The sequence below is a fragment of the Lingula anatina genome, chromosome 5 (assembly GCF_051362555.1).
Source record: "Lingula anatina isolate TDL-2025a chromosome 5, LinAna3.0, whole genome shotgun sequence".
Lineage (NCBI taxonomy): Eukaryota > Metazoa > Brachiopoda > Lingulata > Lingulida > Lingulidae > Lingula > Lingula anatina.
The window spans coordinates 25,232,565-25,253,220 of record NC_141771.1 but is presented as its reverse complement, the minus strand read 5'-3'; the positions used below and the strand labels follow the sequence as shown (position 1 = coordinate 25,253,220).

Below are 20,656 nucleotides of genomic sequence, written 5' to 3'. Positions count from 1 at the left end.
CATAAAAAATTCTGAAACTTTCGAAATTTTCTTTTACTCTGAGCAAAGCACCTACCATATGTAATAATGGTATGTCAGGGCTTTCTCCGTGAAGTAGGTCAAGGTCAAGGGTGATATCAAGGTCAGATGGCGTGATACCAGCACCTGATCCACACCATATGCTGGCCTTCTCCACAGTCTGGCTTTCTTTCTTACGTCCAATAAAATGTCCACCCATGTCCAGAGACTGGTCAGTAGACACCTGACCCATCACTTCTCCTCCAGCAAGGATGGCCACACCCAAAGTACAAGACCAGGAGTTGTTCTCACTTTCATTTTCATTAAAGAGTGCAATGTTTCTATCTGTTACAGCCTGGTCATCAGTATTTAAACTACTTTTAATTACACTGTTAGAGGTTGCATTTGGTACTTTATCTACATCACTACCACCAATCACATTCCCCAAGACCCTACTGCTATTTCTGCTCTGTGAATGGTTAACATCTGCTCCTAGCACTGACATCTGAGCTGAATCTCTTTGTTGCATGGAAGTTCTGGGCATGATGTCTTCCTTATGTGTACTCACAGGTCTTGGAGCACACATTCTAAATAGCTGCACTATGACCAGGTTCACTGGGAACATCAGCAGCCCACTCTCAATACCAATTATTATGTCAGACAGAGAAAATTGGAAATCTGCCACCTGGAATTGAATTTCCCTTATATAAATTCTTAAAATCATACTGGAAGAAATGATGAAAGAAATGAATTTCCTAAACCAATAATAAGAGTCTTTCCAATCAAAACCGCTCCTAATAAAATGTCACAACTAATCAAACATTTTAAGCAAACATTTTCTAAAGCAACTGCAACAATGACAGAATCTTTTCATTTTATTTATTTATTTTACTTTTTTTTTTTTTTGGGGGGGGGGGGGGGGGTACAAAACATAAACAAACAAGCAAACCACCTAAAACCAAAAAATAAATAAATAAATAACTAGATAAATACATGTAGATATATTCTGGATAAAAAGATTAATCAAATAAGTTTACTTGGTATTGATCTTCTGGGTCATCAGTTGGGATGCCATAAAACATGATATTGGTCAGCATGGTGGTCAGTAGAAGGGTCAGAGCACAGGTCAGTCTCTGGGTTCTTGTGAAGGGACAATTTGGTGGACAAGAGAACACACTGACCCACAGATGTTTTTCCCTCATGCTGAAGCCACTGTTACTGGAGAACAGGTACGAGAACTCCTTCATCTCCTCCACTGAGGCAGGGCGCAGTGTACGCTGGATGCAGAAGTCATCCAGGTCCAGAGCAAGCCAGCGGTTACACAGGAACTCACACACCTCATTTCTCTGCAGGTCACTCACTGTCAACTTCTCCAGAAACCAGGCAGGAGCAGCTCCAGAGTTGTCGTGCCAGATGGTGACAGAGACGAGGTCACCCAGGCACTGGGCACAGGTCAGTAGGAAACTGTCCACGCCACCACTCTCAAATACTGGACGCCTGGGGTCACTCAGGACATGACGCTCACTTTCACCATCTTCACCTTTAAAATGGAAAAGAAAAATTGAAAACAAGAGATAAGTTTGTGATTGTACAATTAAAGATTGAATTGGCTTGTAATTTATTTTCACAGCCTTTTTTTTTATTACAGCCTTGAAATTCACCTTTAATAAAACAACCCACATTAGCTGTGGTCCCTGCCCCCGTCCTCCAGCCAGTGATAACTGTGACAAGGTAGCCATACTTATTCTCTGGATCATTGTCTTCTAACACTGTCACTCCAGCCTGGAGAGATGAAAAGAATTGTTACTATCAATGTCATAAGCAACAGTGAAGCCAAAAGATTTCAATGGATTTAAGCTAAAATTTCTAGTGTGCAAAACGCTCATTCTATATTCTTAATCTACATGTAAATGTTTGAAAACATCAAAATGTGAGCACCTGGGAGCTTTGCATTAATTTAATGATTACTGATATAGATAATGCCCAATACTGAGTTTTATTTGGTTGCATAAAAACTAAAATAAGTATTCAGCATCAGCTGTTGTGGAGTGCATTTACTTTTTCAAGCACATATTACAGGGCTGAGAAAGAGTTAAAAAGGGATTCTTCTGAGACCCACTGAAGTCATGGTAAACTGAAATAAAATCCCCTCACACTCCCCAAGCAATCTTGTATATAAAAATTAGAGGTCCATTCACCTTAAGTAGGTCTTCCCTGTCCTTCTTGCGTGCCCAGATAACAACTGCCAGGTAGATGCCCCATACACACAGCACAATGCTCACCACCAATGGGTTCTCCAGTAAAGTCAGGAACAGAGCAGAGTCTGCCACAATATCAATGGCATTAGGCAGAATAAAGAAACTGCCAGAAAACACAGTCATGTGATGACAGATACAGTGTAAAGTAACAGCTGTGCTGAGAGGAGAAACCTGGAAACAGAAAGTGGGAAATGTGCTAGGTGAGAAATAGTTGGATTGTGTTTGGAGAAAACACCTGCTGTTAGAGAGACTTGGATACAGAAATTTGGAAATGTGTTAGGTGAGAAATAGTTGGATTGTGTTTGGAGTAGACATCTGCTATAAGAGAGACTTGGATACAGAAAGTGGGAAATGTATTAGGTGAAAACCCTGGTCAATGTTTTGGATACAGAAAGTGGGAAATGTATTAGGTGAAAACCCTGGTCAATGTTTTCATATTTATTTATCTATTTATTATTCTATCAATCCATCTATATTGAAACAAAAAAGCTGACTACCTTACATCCTTCACTACTCCAGATTTCTCTCTGCTCATCCCAGAACAGACAGGCACTAGAATGGACTGTGACCAGAAGTTGGACACTCTCATTAACATCTAGGTGCCCTGTGTATTGTAACATAGTAATAATTGTTAATTAACATCCCAGAACAGACAGACACTGGAATGGACTGTGACCAGAAGTTGGACACTCTCATTAACATCTAGGTGCCCTGTGTATTGTAACATAGTAATAATTGTTAATTAACACCCCAGAACAGACAGACTGGAGTGGACTGTGACCAGAAGTTGGACACTCTCATTAACATCTAGGTGCCCTGTGTATTGTAACATAGTAATAATTGTTAATTAACACCCCAGAACAGACAGGCACTGGAATGGACTGTGACCAGAAGTTGGACACTCTCATTAACATCTAGGTGCCCTGTGTATTGTAACATAGTAATAATTGTTAATTAACATCCCAGAACAGACAGACACTGGAATGGACTGTGACCAGAAGTTGGACACTCTCATTAACATCTAGGTGCCCTGTGGTATTGTAACATAGTAATAATTGTTAATTAACATCCCAGAACAGACAGACACTGGAGTGGACTGTGACCAGAAGTTGGACACTCTCATTAACATCTAGGTGCCCTGTGTATTGTAACATAGTAATTGTTAATCATCCTATGGATAAAAATAGTAGTACCCAGAGGAAAGTGCATTTCATCATCAGTGGATAGCGTTGTCCAGGGGATATACATTGTAGCACCCAATACTAATGTACTGGTACCAATATGTAATAATATACACAGACAGTGATGGAGTATAGTATTCAATACTAATGTACTGGTACCAATATGTTACAGTGTACACAGACAGTGATGGAGTATAGTATTCAATACTAATGTACTGGTACCAATATGTTACAGTGTACAAAGACAGTGATGGAGTATAGTATTCAATACTAATGTACTGGTACCAATATATTACAGTGTACAAAGACAGTGATGGAGTATAGTATTCAATACTAATGTACTGGTACCAATATGTTACAGTGTACACAGACAGTGATGGAGTATAGTATTCAATACTAATGTACTGGTACCAATATGTTACAGTGTACACAGACAGTGATGGAGTATAGTATTCAATACTAATGTACTGGTACCAATATATTACAGTGTACACAGACAGTGATGGAGTATACGGTAAAGTGCCATGAATTTCGAACGGCTCTTGAATTTCGAACGATCTTAAAATCGGCCGTCTGGAGTTTTTTCTGGACCATGAATTTCGGCCAGTAAGCAATTTTGCGCGATCTTGATTTCGTGAATTTCGTACACCTTAAAATCGGCCACCGGGCTATTCTCGCGCTTATGAAGATCTAACAGTCGGCAATGTTGCCCTAGCGTACCTTTACCTGAGTACTACGTGTGCGGCCCAAGGTGCAAGATAACGATCAGTACAGTTAGTTAAGGACGCTAAACAACATCGTCATATCCATTCATTCAGATAACAGGAGAATCTATTAAGAGTTGTACTGTCGGGCTGTTGTTTCTTTACCGCAATATTCGGTGTGAGATAGCGATCGGTAGTTTTGCTGAGGCGCACAATAGCATTGTTAACAGTAGAGACTTCAGTAACAGAACAAAAGAGCAATATTAAGAGCTGCAACAAAGATAACCATTATTGCTTTCTTGTCTCGCTCAGATCGTTCACGATCTCCAGCTGACGATCTTCCGCTAATGAAGTCCCTTGAAATGTACAAATGAAATGAAAAATATTTTTAAAAATTATAAATGGGGAGGGATGGAGGGTTAAAAACAATCGAGAACGATCTCCGGCTGACGATCTTCCGCAAACGAAAGCCACTGAACGAGTATGAGCTTTCTCGTTTCACTCGGATTGCGACGCTGACGATACGAAAATTGCGTTCTCTTCTCGCCCTTTGGCTTACGAAGTCTCTTTAACAAATATGAAAATTGCCTCCTGGTCTCTCTCGGATTGCGAACGATCTCTCCCTGAAAAATTGAAATTTTCCTTTTTGTCAATCAGCTTTGTCAGTTGCCGTGCGTATGAAGGTCCGGAAGGTGTCCCCTTTCACAAATTGGCCTGTAGTTTGCTTAGTGTTTTGTACCGCATGAAGGTCACTCTTGTCACTGCTGCATACGGCGTGGAATGTGTATCTTAAAGTTCATAGCAACATTTTATTGTGTTTTGTAAGCTTTAGGAAGTCGTTTCATCGTAACTGAATATCAGCGTACACTACAAAGTAGTACCATTCATCTGTGACGCATCATAAAAGCTAGGTACGTCAAATTACTCTAAGAAAATTTCTTACAACATCCACGGCTGCCCCGACAAGCCAAGACGTCATTAAAAAAAAAGTCGCAGGCCGTCTAGCCGTCTTTGAAAATACAGGCCGTCCGGTGATGTCAGCGGCCGTCCAAATGACGACTGGACGGTTCGCTTGGAAAAGCCTTGATCATAAGGGTATATTTATTTAACTAGGGGCTTACTTACATCACCCAGCTTACATGCGGGTGCATGCCTCATAAAATTATATTAAAGGATAAAATTGTAATATATCTAAGTTTAATTGTTTGTAAATTTTGTAAAAAAAGGCCCATGCCACCCCGTTAGTTTGGAGGGTTATGCTGGATCAAGTCCGTGTCAAAATTCTTTGACACTTTTCTGGAAAAGTCAATCTTCCTTTGTTTCTCTGGCTCCTTGTTTAGCCCGATGATCAGATTTATCTAGTGCCCCCAGGTCTGCTGGAGCAGCTCTTTGAAAATAACACACAGGTAGATTTTTATCTGAGATAAATATCGCGTTCGATACACTCAAGACAAAAGCTACCTGTGAGCTGAAGGGCACTCTACCCTCTAATTAAGAGGTAAAGCAAGTTCCAGCTAGATGGACGATTAAGATCGGACTTCAGATGGTAACTGTATTGTTTACCTCAGTTCTGCGAAAGCAAACGGAAAAGGGTGTCAGAACAATGGTGCATATATAAATTATACAGAGAATTTGTACATTCAGGTGACATTGACTTATAATCGAAGGGGATTTTCGATAATATTCCTTGAAAAGTACACTAGATTTATAGAGAATAATATCATGGTTGGCTAAAAAATTATATACGCACAGTGTATCCGTGCATATGCCTGGTTACGCCCCTGTCGCAAACCAGCAAACCATATCCTGCTGACTACATGAAAATTGCCTTCTAGCATGGACAAAAATTCCAAGCTTCTATGCTTGCTCGGATCGCTGACGATCTCTTGCTGACGAATATAGTAACGAAATCCCTTGAACTAGTGTGGAAATTGGCTTATTGTCGCGCTCAGATCGCTCACTATCTCCCATTGACGATCTTCTAGTCCCTTGAACGCATATAAAAACTGCCTTTTCGGTTTACTCTAGATTACCTATCTCTCGCGTTTGTTTGAAGATGGTTTCAATGACAAAACGTACACGCTTTTCAAATGCGTACATTGACGCAACTATGCGCCAGGAAATCAGTTGATGCTGCTGGTTAAGAATGGGTTGCCTGAGCGAAAAAAAAAAAAAAAAAACGGCCCTGCACCCCCCCCACCCCACCCCCCCACCCACCCCCCCAAACCTAGTATATTTGATCGCAGACAACAATCAGCGGTCATCTTGGTCGCAGCGCACGACGGATAGAGACCGTAATACACAGTTCGGCTGCCGTGGCGAAGGCTACCTGTGCGCCGCACATACCGATCTGCGGTCGTAGTGGCCTCCCCGCACGGAGGAGAGGCCGTAGTGCCGAGGCCGGCTTCTGCAGGGAAGGCTACGTATGCGTCGGAGACACCGACCCGCGAACGGCGAGATGAGGACACATTCGCGCGTAAAGCTCCACCCGACTTTAACGGTAAAGGCAACGAACCTGGTCGCGGAAGACTCTTATCGCAGATGAAGGCTACCTGCACGTGCGCCATAGACACTGATCGGCTGTCGTCTCGGTTTCAGTGCACGGAAAGGAGCAACGGTAACACTAAGCTTCCATAGTAAAGGTTATCTGGTCGTGGCAGACGCTAATCGTCGGCCGTCTCTCCCTCCGTCCACTCCCGTTCTGAGCGCCAGGATCGTTTTTGAAAAACGACACTAGTTTCTGGCTGCCAGAATCGCTTTTGAAAAACGACACTACTGATAACGATGCTGTTTTGCGGCCCTAGACAACAGTACCGCTCTATCTATGGGCCATACACAGTGATCGGGTGAAAGTACGTGTATACCTTTGGTCGCAATTACCGACACTCACACATCATACATTATGGTAACTCTAAATAGATCGTCGGGAGAAGATAACAGAAGGCCTAGCGACGAACAGACAACTTTCGGTCAAAATTGACAGAATTCCATGAAATTCGAACTTTCGGAAGTTCTGAGCACCTCCATTTCATGAATTTCGGCCAGAACGATCTTTTCCCAAATTTAATTATTTTCTACTGTTCGAAATTCATGGCACATTACCGTAGTATTCAATACTAATGTACTGGTACCAATATGTAATAATATACACAGACAGTGATGTAGTATAGTATTCAATACTAATGTACTGGTACCAATATATTACAGTGTACACAGACAGTGATGGAGTATAGTATTCAATACTAATGTACTGGTACCAATATGTTACAGTGTACACAGACAGTGATGGAGTATAGTATTCAATACTAATGTACTGGTACCAATATGTAATAATATACACAGACAGTGATGGAGTATAGTATTCAATACTAATGTACTGGTACCAATATATTACAGTGTACAAAGACAGTGATGGAGTATAGTATTCAATGCTAATGTACTGGTACCAATATATTACAGTGTACAAAGACAGTGATGGAGTATAGTATTCAATACTAATGTACTGGTACCAATATATTACAGTGTACACAGACAGTGATGGAGTATAGTATTCAATACTAATGTACTGGTACCAATATGTTACAGTGTACACAGACAGTGATGGAGTATAGTATTCAATACTAATGTACTGGTACCAATATGTTACAGTGTACACAGACAGTGATGGAGTATAGTATTCAATACTAATGTACTGGTACCAATATGTTACAGTGTACACAGACAGTGATGGAGTATAGTATTCAATACTAATGTACTGGTACCAATATATTACAGTGTACAAAGACAGTGATGGAGTATAGTATTCAATACTAATGTACTGGTACCAATATATTACAGTGTACACAGACAGTGATGGAGTATAGTATTCAATACTAATGTACTGGTACCAATATGTTACAGTGTACACAGACAGTGATGGAGTATAGTATTCAATACTAATGTACTGGTACCAATATGTTACAGTGTACACAGACAGTGATGGAGTATAGTATTCAATACTAATGTACTGGTACCAATATGTTACAGTGTACACAGACAGTGATGGAGTATAGTATTCAATACTAATGTACTGGTACCAATATGTTACAGTGTACACAGACAGTGATGGAGTATAGTATTCAATACTAATGTACTGGTACCAATATGTTACAGTGTACACAGACAGTGATGGAGTATAGTATTCAATACTAATGTACTGGTACCAATATGTTACAGTGTACACAGACAGTGATGGAGTATAGTATTCAATACTAATGTACTGGTACCAATATGTTACAGTGTACACAGACAGTGATGGAGTATAGTATTCAATACTAATGTACTGGTACCAATATATTACAGCGTACAAAGACAGTGATGGAGTATAGTTCCCAATACCATTGTACTAGAGCCAATCTCTATCAAGATATCAATATTAAAGAAAATAAAAACAAACAAGCACCTTATTCTGCAAACCATCTGCCTGAAACTTTGTGCAATAATTAACTAAGATATCAGTTAAAATGTTGAAGATTATCTTGTTTTATTGGAATATATTAGAGTTTAAAATCCCTAATACATTACAGTACCATAAATTACCCTTTAACATCCTGTAGTTATATGAATTTATTTGTACTTGACCATATGTAAAATTAACTTAAAGTAATACTGGCAAAAGTAAAAGCATAAGGCTTCAGGCCCCCGTTTCACAAAAAAACTTAAGTCGGTTTCCCTGACTTAGGGCTTGGTTACCAACGTAATTAAGTCGTTACGTCACTAAGTCCCGTTTCACAAAGAATCTAAAAGGTCGCTTACGTCGTTATTTTCTTAGCTGTAAGTCGACGATGTCAAGCCTCCTCGGGAGGAGACTTAAGTCGGCAAGCTCAACTAAAACTCGGTAAATGAGAGTATAAACAACAAAAATTTGGAAAGAACATACCTCCTTCAAGATATTGTGTTATAATATCCTTGAATAGCACTGACATTTATGGAATATTAAAATAAAAAATAAAATTCCACTTTACCCAGCCGATCGCGTGTTTGTTTATGTTTTTGACCGCTAGACGTCCCTCAGTAGTGTTCCACGACAAGCTAATGTTTAACTGTTACTTTGAAGTTGTATCGAAGTTAAACTAATCAGTAAAGTTCAAAAACAAACTTTGTTTCTGTTTTGGCTGATTTTTACTGTTGATAAACGTTCGTTCTCGGCCGAAAGAGGCCATGAAACGTCATGTCTTGTGAAACTTTTGCAATTTTACACCTCCTTTTCTTGAAGAGTTTCTTGTGCGCGTCGACTACGGTAAGCCCGCCAAGCTAAGACGTTAGATTCTTTGTGAAACACTCCTAGTCGACTGCAGCTAAGTCGACCTAGCTAGGCCACCCAGCTCGAGCTAGTCGACTACGGATTTAAGATTCTTTGTGAAACGGGGGCCAGGTCCATTGAGCATTTATTTTTCACACTCATATAATGCCAGAATGAGAAAAATAAAAATTTCACAAAAAATTGCATAAATTCAATAAAAATTCAATAATCCTATATGTCAATCCTAAGAATCATTCTTGTAAGTTAAAAAAAAAAAGTTTTCTTTGGTGAACGAAGTAGATTTTTTTGTCAATTTTTATTCAATATTACATAAGGATTAACTGTATAATTACCACCAATTTTTAATTATATACTATTAACAACAAGGACATGTAGAAAATTTGATTACCACTGGGCTTAATACATGCCCGTGGGAGTTCAAAAACCACATTCAAAATGCCAATATGTGAAAGATAAAAAATTCACAAAATGTAAAACAAAGCCAAAAAGACTGCTTTTCCAACTCGGGCAGCATTTTAGTCTTATGCTTCTTTCCTGTAAGTTCAAGAAGTGTAAGTGACATGGTTTTCCCTTAATGGTCACAAAGGAGGCAGTGCCCAAAACAGGGTTTTCTTCAATTTTGTTGTAATATTACATAATGCTTAACAGCATAATCACCACTAATCCTTAACAATAAAATAGAAGTGTCATGGACATTCAGAAAATGTGACTTGCAAAGTTCTTCAAGCCCATGGAAGTTTAAAGTCACACCTTGAAAATGCCAAAATATAAACAAGAGATAACTGTACAGAAATGTCGTTTTTATATAATCAACTAAGAAAATTGCTGAAATAGGTAAAATATCAATACAACAATTTTAAATGTCCAGTTTGCTCCATTGTGAGATTCTGAACATAGTGATTGAATCTGACAAACTGCAATGATGAGAATTTATATCCATTTTTGACACTTCATTACACAATAACAGGTTTACCATCATTATAATTTATAACATTTTCTAACAATGTTGCTAAGATGCAGAAAATGTCAAAAGAACACTTTAAGGTATCTAATTAGTTCAATAATGAGACTGTTAACATGCCTAAGAATTGACTCTGAGGAAAAAAAAAACACTCATATACATAAAAAGGCATAACTTCATCAAAATTGAACCGATCAAGCTGGTTTTCAAACTCAATCTGTATTTTAGTTATATTAATTATTTCTGTGCAAGAGGCCTATGGGTTTTCCTTGAAATGTGTTATCAGTGTTGCATATATCCTGAAAAAAGGAAAAAAAAACTGCATAACTTTTCTAAAAATTGTCCGATCAAGCTGATTTCGAACTTGACCTGTATTTTATTTATATTCATAAGTTCCATAAGTTTGAAGACAAAAGATAATACATGTTTCCACTTATTGAGTTATCGGTGAAAGTGCACGCTGACAATGACGATGGTGATGACAGACGCAGGTGATGGCTATATGTACAGACACATCTGTACATAATACAATGTATAATTAAATGCAATATATATTTTAAATGAACTTGTAAAATTAAGAATTAGTAAAAGTCCACAATAATGAAAATCAATTTTTTTTTTAAATCACTGTTCTGTTCCTACTCACTGTTCTCAGAATCACTGGTATTAAATAAAATGATTCCCATGTAATATACAGTGTCTGCTTCAGTGGTTTCATTTTCTGGGACAAACAAAACATAGCCACTGGCACTTTGGTTGCCATGACGATAACGCATCTCCTCGGGAACAGGGATAACTGTAGTGCTGTTTAAGATCTGGGAAATTAATCAATTAGGAAAAAATTAAATGAGTCCTCACATAATTTAATTGTAACTGAACAGTAATTAATTACTCACTGATTTATTACATTTTTGTGCTATGCTTTTGAGGTGATTAAAGGGATAACTCTTCATGTGAGCTCTATATTTCACAATAAATACATTGTAAATAACTCAGAAATCTAATTTATTCTATTTTACCACAAAAACGGCAGTTATAGTAATTATTCTGAAATTTGTGCTTGTCATTGGATCACGTGACCTCCATAGATAGCTATACTCTGTAATAAACTGTTAAGAGATTATATTACAAAAAAAGAAGAAAAAAAAATCCTTTTAGAAAAAAACAGGGACTAACTTTGAATGTAGAAATGGATTCATTAACCATTGGAAAGTATGGAAAAATTGTCATTTACCCCAGGAATATTCATTTTTTTACCAAAATTAACAGTTGTTATCCTTTTAAATTTCTGCATACTTAAAAAAAATACTTAGCTACTAGCTATTTAATACTAATGTTTCAACAATAATTGACCACATAACTTACTTCAAAAAGAACTTTTCTGTGAAAAAATATTAAAAATTTATCAGAACTATATTTTGTCACACAGAAAAGCACCTATTTAGCAGCATACCTCTTCCTTGCTAGGCCTGGCATTGGCTTTTAGGTAAACTTGCAGGGTGGCATTATTGTCTGCTGGCCAGATGGTGATCTGATGTGATTTGTTGGTCTCAGCATCAAACTTGAAGTAAATAACGTCCACCATGGTCCCGTTAGTTCCTTCTTCAAGTTGGAGCATGGTGATACCACAGTTCATGTCAGCCTCTAGTATAAAGGATTAAGATTTTTTACAATCTTTTTCATGGATTTATTTAAATCTCATGTAATCTTGTTGCCAACTGAAGCAGTAAGCCAGGGGCCGGTTTCACAAAGCAGTAGTTATTTAGAACAATTAACTACTGAACTACCTCGCTAACGAGCAAACTTAGCAATTTTCGAGGGGTGTTTCACGAAGCAGTAGTTAACTTATCGCTAAGTTCAGTCGTAAAGTTCGGTCGTTAGTTCTCTCGTTACTCACCGTAGTCTTGAAACCGTCTGCCGGAAGTGGAACTCTTGTGTAAAAGTGTCACGAAAGCACTAACTCTCCAATTTTTGGTGGCTGGAAATGCATAAGAACGTCTGCTTTGAGGTCGTCGTAAAGGATCTCCACCACCTTTTTGCCGCTCTTTTTGTCACAGCTAGGCGCAACCTCTCGTAAATTGCATCATCGTGTGTATATTCTAATAGATTCTGCCTTTTATGAAAATGTCGTAGTCTACGTTGCCGTCTGGCGGTATGGATAGCAAGAAAGGTAGCCGCCATATTGGATACAAAGACAAACGACAGACAACGGTAACTAAGCAACCTTTTTATTTCACTCATTACGCATGCATACGATGAAACTCTAGAGTTAGCGACTGGTCTGACCAGTCGTTAAATATCCAAGGCAACAACGAGACAATAATGAGTGAGAGAACTAGCGATTGCTTCATGAAACGGCACTCATAACTAGCGAGAGGCTAACTGCCGATCGCTAACTAACTACTGCTTTGTGAAACCGGCTCCAGCTTGCTAGCAGTATCTCTATAATTATGTTTTAAACTTGTTAATTCAAAATCCATTACATAGCTGCATGTCAGATTTCTTAACATACATGTAATATGGAAAATGCTTGAATATAAAGTGTTTTGAAAGAATATGAAAGTAAAGCAGAAATTTGAAGACAAAGTATCAAAAGTATAATCAAAATAATTCCCTTTTATGGAATATGTTGTAGCAACAAGTCACTAGTCTATGTGACTTCTTTTATTTCCTTACCTCCAACAGGGATGTAAATATCTACTGGTTCTGGCAGCCATTCGAGCTGGGACCTAGCGCCATCTACAGTCATTTCAAGACCAAAGCAGCCGGAGGTGACATCTTGAGCTGAAACATCCCAGGTGAATGGATTCTCTGGCATGTAGAACATCTGATAAATAAATAAATAAATAAATAAACACTCATTTTACTCTTAGATACTAAAATATGCGTATGTTCAAGAAATCATATATAAGGACAGCTCTCTTAAAGCATTTACAATGTTAAATAAATGAAAAAATAAAATAACATCAAAGTGTCTGTCTTTGATTACAATCCCCCCCCCCCCCCCCCCCCCCCCCACACACACACACACACACACTATGTGATATATTAGTTAAAGCAGTTACAGTCTGTGCCATAAATTTTTTCTGCTTACTGGCCATTTGGACAACCACTTCCCTTAAATGTACTGGTCCAAAGTGATGCGTGGGTCTGAATATACATCAAAAAGACTCAACATTTTCTCTCTCTTACAGTGATAATATAGATAATTAACCTTGTTTTTTTAATAAGAACATTCATGTAACAGTTACTTTTTTGAAAATAAAAAAACCTTAAATCAAATCAGAAGCTCTTTTGAAAAAATTTCATGCCAATGTTAGACCAATAAATCCACACTTTCTGAAAAATCTACTGGTCTAATCAAGGTATTACCTACTGAAGGCTTAGGACAAATGGATGACCTTGCAGATTGTGCAAGCATGTGAGCAATGAGCAGTTAAATAAACAAATAAGTGAATAAAATCAAATAAAAAACAGCTATAGTACCTGCAAATTTACTGCAGAGGATATATTTTTATTTCCATAACGGTGCATATCCTGAACAGAATGTAAGACAAAGCTGCCGACCATACATGGTGGTGTCTCATCATTCCCCCTTTCTGCTGAGCTGACCTGGGGCACCTGCAGCTGCTGGGAACTACTCATTGTGTCCAGGTCTAATTTTTGACACTAAAACACAATTACTCGTGGCATAAAGTATATGATGCCAAGGTTGACTTTAAAAATGAGTGAACCACAGAAAGGTGCAAAACTGATTCAAGTTGAAATAAAAATAGATAGGACAATATTTTTGGGGCTCTCTATCAAATGATAAGAGAGCTGCACAAAAGGGTTTAATTTCTTTTCAACAAACATTTTTGCTACCATATTACTTACAAATTGGTGATTTTTTTTAGGTAATAGTCAATATGATTAACATTAGATTAAATAATAAAGTGAACGTTTGTGTTTAACCATGTCATTTCTAAACTTAAAGATGCTGAACACTTCTTAGATTTTGATAAGTATGGGTTTAATTAACATTCTACTGCGGTCTTTTTTATGAAACTGGGGCATCAATACTGAAAGATACATATTCTGTAACCATTTGAACCAATTCAAGGGCAAACCTGACAGTTAGCCTTATCACAATAGTTAAGACATACCACATGTTAAATCTTAAGCATGTGGGTTCATTCTTGTTCTTGGCAAAGCTTACTTACCTTGACACTGAAAGTCTTGGTGGCTATAACAGTGGGCTCCTCTCCTGGCACCTGTTTTGCCAGCACAGTGTCTGAGATAGTGCTGATGATACTAAGTGCTTTATTTGCTATGTATCTGGTCTGCAAGAGGAAAATGCACATTTAACATCTTGTTTGGAGAGGTTCATAATTAGGGATTAGACTATTTGGTGCAGGAACTTTTTTCTTTGCTTTTGATTAAAGGGTTGGTTTGTTAGTTGTTGGTTGTTTGCATGTTTCATAGAGGAAATTGTTTTGTTTAGTCTGAGCAAAGAGCGTGCCAATTTTTCTTTTTTCTCTTCCTCTTTTGTGTTTGGTACAATGTAAGTGATTTATTTGATTGATGTTGCTGATTGTTTGGTTGATGTTGCTGACTGTTTGGTTGTTCGATTGATGTTTCTAGTTGTTTGGTTGATCTTGCTGGTTGTTTGATTGATCTGGCTGGTTGTTTTGTTGCAGCTTTCTTGCCTGTTAAATTGCAGGCCCATAGCCAAGGAGGTAAGTGGAGTTCAAATATTTGCCCTTTTTGTCGGAAAAAAGGTCTGCGAAGGTAAGAATTATTAATCTTTATGTAGGTACTCATGGTAAAAGATCCACTTTTTCAGAAAAAGACCCCTCTCCCTTTAAAATCCCTAACTACAAGCTTGTCTGGATGAGAATTAATCAGTCAGGTCACTAAGACTGGGTTCCCATACCTAGATTGATCTAACAGGTTCGATCCATCTCCAAGGGGTTTCATATTAAATTGTTTTTAGCTTAAGCTGCATAGATGTCTGGCACACCTACTAAAACTGCTAAACGAGAATTAATTACCCCCTAGTAGCTTCAGTAGGCATGACAGACATCTAAGCTGCTAAAGTTGATTACAATTTTGTGAGAATCCCCTCTGAGATAGATTGAACACAGTCAGTATGATAGTATCTGGGAATGGTCCCTTACGCTAAGATTAAAAAGAAAAAAAAAGCTGTCTTGCTTCTGATCTGTCTTCTCACCTTTTGCACTTTGACCTCCTCAAGTTGTGTCATGTTGGTGATATTCACTTCTCTCGACTCCTCCATGGTTGCATTCAACAGGTTAGAGGTGGATTGTAGAATCATACTGAATAATAAGAAACAATATTTGAAGTTTAACGATGAACAGCTTATAAAGATATTTATCGCGGGGTTGTTTATATTCTTGACTGCTAGATGTCCTACAGCAGCGTTCCAAGACAAGCTAATGTTTTACTGTTACTTTGAAGTTGTTTTGAAGTTAAACTGATCAATACAGCTCAAAAACAAACTTTGTTTTATGTTTTGACTGATTTTTATTGTTGATACACAACCGTTCTCGCCAAAACTTTATGATTTTTACACCTCTTTTTCTGAGAGATTTTCTCGTGCACATTGACTATGGTAAGAACAGTGAGCTAGGACTTAGGATTTTTGTGAAACAATCTTAATCGACTGCAGCGTAGTTGACCTTGTTATGTCACTCAGCTCAAGCTAGTCAACTATGGATTTAAGATTCTTTGTGAACTGGGGGCTAGGAAGACTGCAAGGTGTCTCTTCAATTCTTAGTATGTTACAAAGTACTTTTAAAGAGTTTCTTTCCTGGCTTACGTTGCAGTGTCCTCTACTTCAGTAAAAGTGGCATTTGTCTGTCCACTGCTCAACACCTGGGATACCCTCTCCACTGTGTCCATGCCTGAAGTCTGAAGAATAATCTAATCAATATGGAAGTAGTCCAAGACTGCTCCAGGAAATTGTCAATTGTCACAAAAGAAACAAGACATGTTTTTAACCTTTGGGGCATGATGTTCCCACTGTTCATCAATAGGTTAAAGCAATAATAACTCTTCCTTTGAGATTCAAAAATCCGCATGAAATACATTGTAAACAACGCATGGAAATATATTCTATTGTATTTTACCACTAAAACGGCCGTTATTGTAGGAAAACTAAAATCTGTGCTTGTCAATAGGGCTTTCGATCCCTTTTTTCCGGTCGACAAGTGCATTCGTTGCTAATGACGTAATGGTGTCACGCAGATTCTCGCGTTCATTCGAGACCAAAATAACATGTCGGGAAACCCTCAGATGTAAGTTGCGAGTTTTTGTACAGTGCGTCAGATAACGAAAAGCCCAGAATGGCACACATTGTAGATATAAATGCATTTTTAACAAAAAGACAAATATATCTCATGAATCTTATATAGTGTTGTTGTTGTCTGCTTTTCCCGCGGTTTTAAGTAGGTCACCAGTGACTTTGCAATGTCAGAGAGAGCTCCGACAAAAAAACGTACGTTTAGGAAAAAAACCCTGGATTAACTTTGAATGCAGGAATGGGGTCGTTGGCCATTGGTAAGTACGGGAAAATTGCCGTTTTTTCCAGGAAAATCCAATTTTTGGCCAAAACGAAGAGTTATTATGACTTTAAAAACATGCTTCATCTTAAAAAAAAAACAACTTTTTTACAATACAGATACAAGAAGCTATAAAAAATCTATTTCAACAGTTCAACTGTTTTGCATATTAAAGTACAACGGACAGAAACAGGAAAAGCTGGAAAACATACAGAAACAAGAAAGAACTTCATTATGACAAGTACATAACACATTCCAGATAACGGTATGAAATTATTCCACTTGCAGTGTCTGCATATAGACTCGCCCTTCAAGAAATCGCCGCCTTCAAGAAATCGACGAAAACCGGAAGTGCGTGTTTTTTGCACTGTTTTTCCTGTCATGCCCATCGTAAACACTGTGTTGTCAAGTAAAATCAAGCGTCTGATACAAAGTATCAAACGCGGCATTCATGTGCTTGCTTGCAATGCGTTCAGTACACTTTGTTTACACTGACAAGTCGAGGTCAGAAATGCACAATGTTTTTCTATGTAATTACGTAGTTTCAGTTTTGATTAGTGAATTTTCTTTTATCAGCATGGTCATTTTCCGAACATTTGTATAGATCTAGATCTAAGCCATGAAATATTTCTCATCGGAAAATCACCCAGCACCCTTCCAAGTACAAGCGAGTGACGTCATGACGCACTTCCGGTTTTCGTCGAGATCTTGAAGGGATAAGTGTTACGGTTTGCTCCACATTTAAAGCGTTCTGTCTCAAAATGTACTTAACTGCTTGGATTGAAATTTACGGAACTTATTCTTCACATGATATCACACCTATGTGCCTAATTTGAGAGCTTTAGCTGTTATATGTTTTCTACAGTGCCCATTCAAATTTGAAAAAGAGCTATTTTCCGTCGATTTCTTGAAGGGCAAGTCTAAAACCAAAAAACCCATAGCCAAAAAAAAAAAAAAAAAAAAAAAAAAAAAAAAAATTTGCAGCAACTAGTTTCCAGGAGTTTGCAAGGAAAAATTTTATTGCTGCTGATTTGCAACAAATTTGCAATAACAACTTAAGTTTACAGCAGGTTTGCAAGAACATATGAAGTTTGCAGTAAGGTTGCAAGAAAGTACTCAAGTTCTTGCAAATTCACAGCAAATTAGAAGCAAACTTGCAGCTAATTTGCACTGAATTTTAGAGAGGGTTTGCAGCAGGTCTGATATTTTGCTATTAGGGAATTCATTCATGAGAACCAGTTTGTACAATTTTTAATCTGATATAACAAGTTTTGAGGATTAAACATAAAAAACTGAAGCCTAAAGAATATAAATACTAGATTAGAGGCAACTATCTACAATGCAAAAAGACATCCAGTGTTCAGTACCTGTGAGTGAGCAGTAATCTCTGTGGTGTGTTCTGTGAGTTTGGCCAGCGTCTCTGCTGCTTGATGGGCAGTAGATAGGCTGTCAATAGTTAAATTACCCACTGCCTCCATCATATCACTGCGTATCTGTGGAAGAAAAGATTTACTGATGCCATATGTTTTATTGAGTGCTAAATAAACATACTTTGATATTATGGTATCTTTAACAATTATCAGAGAAATACAATCATTTTAATTTCATCTAATTTAAAATCAGCCAAAATAACAAAGCCAAATTTGCCAGTCCCAACTTTGTCTCAACTAACACAATCATCATTCACCAATCATCATTCACTACTAGCTGTCTTTCAAAATATATATATAATTTATTTTTTTTTGTCTATTCATTTCTTATATTTATTATCTAACCCTCTACTTCTTCATCATCATTTATTTTCACTTTAATTAATTTATTTATCAACACATTTATTTACCTGTTCCCGTCTTTTTGAGTCAGGTAAATTCTCTGTCCCAGAATTCAGCAAGGAACTGATGGCTTCAACCAGCTGTAGAACAGCTAAAAGCAAATATCACAGAGAAGGGTGAGACCAAAATTAATAACATGTAGATCTTTACATGACTGACAGCTTCAACCAGCTGTAGAACAACTAAAAGCAAATATCACAGAGAAGGGTGAGACCAAAATATTAATAACATGTAGATTTTTACATGACTGACAGCTTTAACCAGCTGTAGAACAGCTAAAAGTGAATAGCACAGGAAAGAATGTAATTAAAAATACAATTTAATACAAATCATAATAAAAGCAATAAATAATCAATAAAAAATGACAACCCAAGTGTTAAAGGTTTACAGTTATATAAATAGACAGCACCTGTCTGGTCGCCCTCCCTCACAGCAGTCCACAAGAAACCGTTCCTATCCCCTGTTATCTCCTCTAGAAAGGTACCAACATCACTGTCTACAAAATCAGGATTGTCACTTAATGGACGGACCTTAAACAGAAAATGTATATATGATATGATATGATATGATATGATACATAAAATAAATGGTGATACATAAAATAATATGATACATAAAAGAAAAGAGTGCTACATCCATACCTACTCAGTTCCATATTCCAGCCTTATTTACTCCACCCCCCCCTCCACCTTTAGCAAATACTTGCTTTAAAAAAGTCCCAAAAGGCCAGTAGGTTTGGCAGAGAATGCAAATTTAATGTAAACATACCTGGACAGTGGAAGTCACCACAGTCCTCATACCATTGTCATTGACAACATGTACACACTCTAACCCCCACAGATAATATAAACATACCTGGACAGTTGAAGTCACCACAGTCCTCATACCATTGTCATTGACAACATGTACACACTCTAACCCCCACAGATAATGTAAACATACCTGGACAGTGGAAGTCACCACAGTCTTCATACCATTGTCATTGACAACATGTACACACTCTAACCCCCACAGATAATGTCAATTACATACCTGGACAGTGGAAGTCACCACAGTCCTCATACCATTGTCATTGACAACATGTACACACTCTAACCCCCACAGATAATATAAACATACCTGGACAGTGGAAGTCACCACAGTCTTCATACCATTGTCATTGACAACATGTACACACTCTAACCCCCAAAGATAATATAAACATACCTGGACAGTGGAAGTCACCACAGTCCTCATACCATTGTCATTGACAGCATGCACACGGACCTCCCCCTGACTGTTCTCACTGGCTTGGGACACAGACAGAGCAGAGATGTGGATATAACCACCAGAACTGCTGCCTAACAGGATACCTGAGGAAAATATGAACATTTTTACACAAATATTGGTGGATACCAACAGATCAACCCTCAGTGTTGGAATATTACTATGAGCTTCAGGGGCCGGTTTCACAAAGCAGTAGTTAGTTAGAACAACTAACTACTGAACTACCTCGCTAACAAGCAAACTTAGCGATTTTCGAGGGGTGTTTCACGAAGAAGTAGTTAACTCATCGCTAAGTTCAGTCGTAAAGTTCGGTCGTTAGTTCTCTCGTTACTCACCGTAGTCTCGAAACCGTCTGCCGGAAGTGGAACTCTTGCGTAAAAGTGTCACGAAAGCACTAACTCTCCAATTTTTGGTGGCTGGAAATGCATAAGAATGTCTGCTTTGAGGTCGTCGTAAAGAATCTCCACCACCTTTTTGCCGCTCTTTTTGTCACAGCTAGGCACAACCTCTCGTAAATTGCATCATCGTGTGTATATTCTAATAGATTCTGCCTTTCATGAAAACACTGTAGTCTACGTTGCCGTCTGGCAGT

The 20,656-nt window shown here is 37.9% G+C and overlaps 2 protein-coding genes across 2 annotated transcripts in view; both read right to left on the bottom strand.

The window, feature by feature from the left end:
* LOC106151000 (polycystin-1-like protein 2) overlaps window positions 1-3,649 on the bottom strand; it is a 36,754-nt gene extending 33,105 nt beyond the window's left edge. Inside the window, exons 1-5 of the mRNA XM_087012667.1 lie at window positions 2,753-3,649; window positions 2,196-2,426; window positions 1,659-1,779; window positions 1,035-1,537; window positions 56-682 (exon numbers count right to left, since the gene is read on the bottom strand). Coding sequence (XP_086868793.1) covers window positions 56-682; window positions 1,035-1,537; window positions 1,659-1,779; window positions 2,196-2,426; window positions 2,753-2,875 — 1,605 coding nt within the window. The 5' untranslated portion in view covers window positions 2,876-3,649. The remainder of the gene's footprint in view (window positions 1-55; window positions 683-1,034; window positions 1,538-1,658; window positions 1,780-2,195; window positions 2,427-2,752) is intronic.
* Window positions 3,650-8,637: 4,988 nt separating this feature from the next.
* The window catches only part of LOC106151007 (uncharacterized), a 52,036-nt gene continuing 40,017 nt past the window's right edge, over window positions 8,638-20,656 (bottom strand). Inside the window, exons 32-42 of the mRNA XM_087014123.1 lie at window positions 20,005-20,150; window positions 19,208-19,328; window positions 18,807-18,889; window positions 18,334-18,459; window positions 16,225-16,316; window positions 15,616-15,721; window positions 14,606-14,725; window positions 13,890-14,072; window positions 13,080-13,230; window positions 11,857-12,047; window positions 8,638-11,218 (exon numbers count right to left, since the gene is read on the bottom strand). Of these exons, the coding sequence (XP_086870249.1) occupies window positions 11,042-11,218; window positions 11,857-12,047; window positions 13,080-13,230; window positions 13,890-14,072; window positions 14,606-14,725; window positions 15,616-15,721; window positions 16,225-16,316; window positions 18,334-18,459; window positions 18,807-18,889; window positions 19,208-19,328; window positions 20,005-20,150 (1,496 nt within the window). The 3' untranslated portion in view covers window positions 8,638-11,041. The remainder of the gene's footprint in view (window positions 11,219-11,856; window positions 12,048-13,079; window positions 13,231-13,889; window positions 14,073-14,605; window positions 14,726-15,615; window positions 15,722-16,224; window positions 16,317-18,333; window positions 18,460-18,806; window positions 18,890-19,207; window positions 19,329-20,004; window positions 20,151-20,656) is intronic.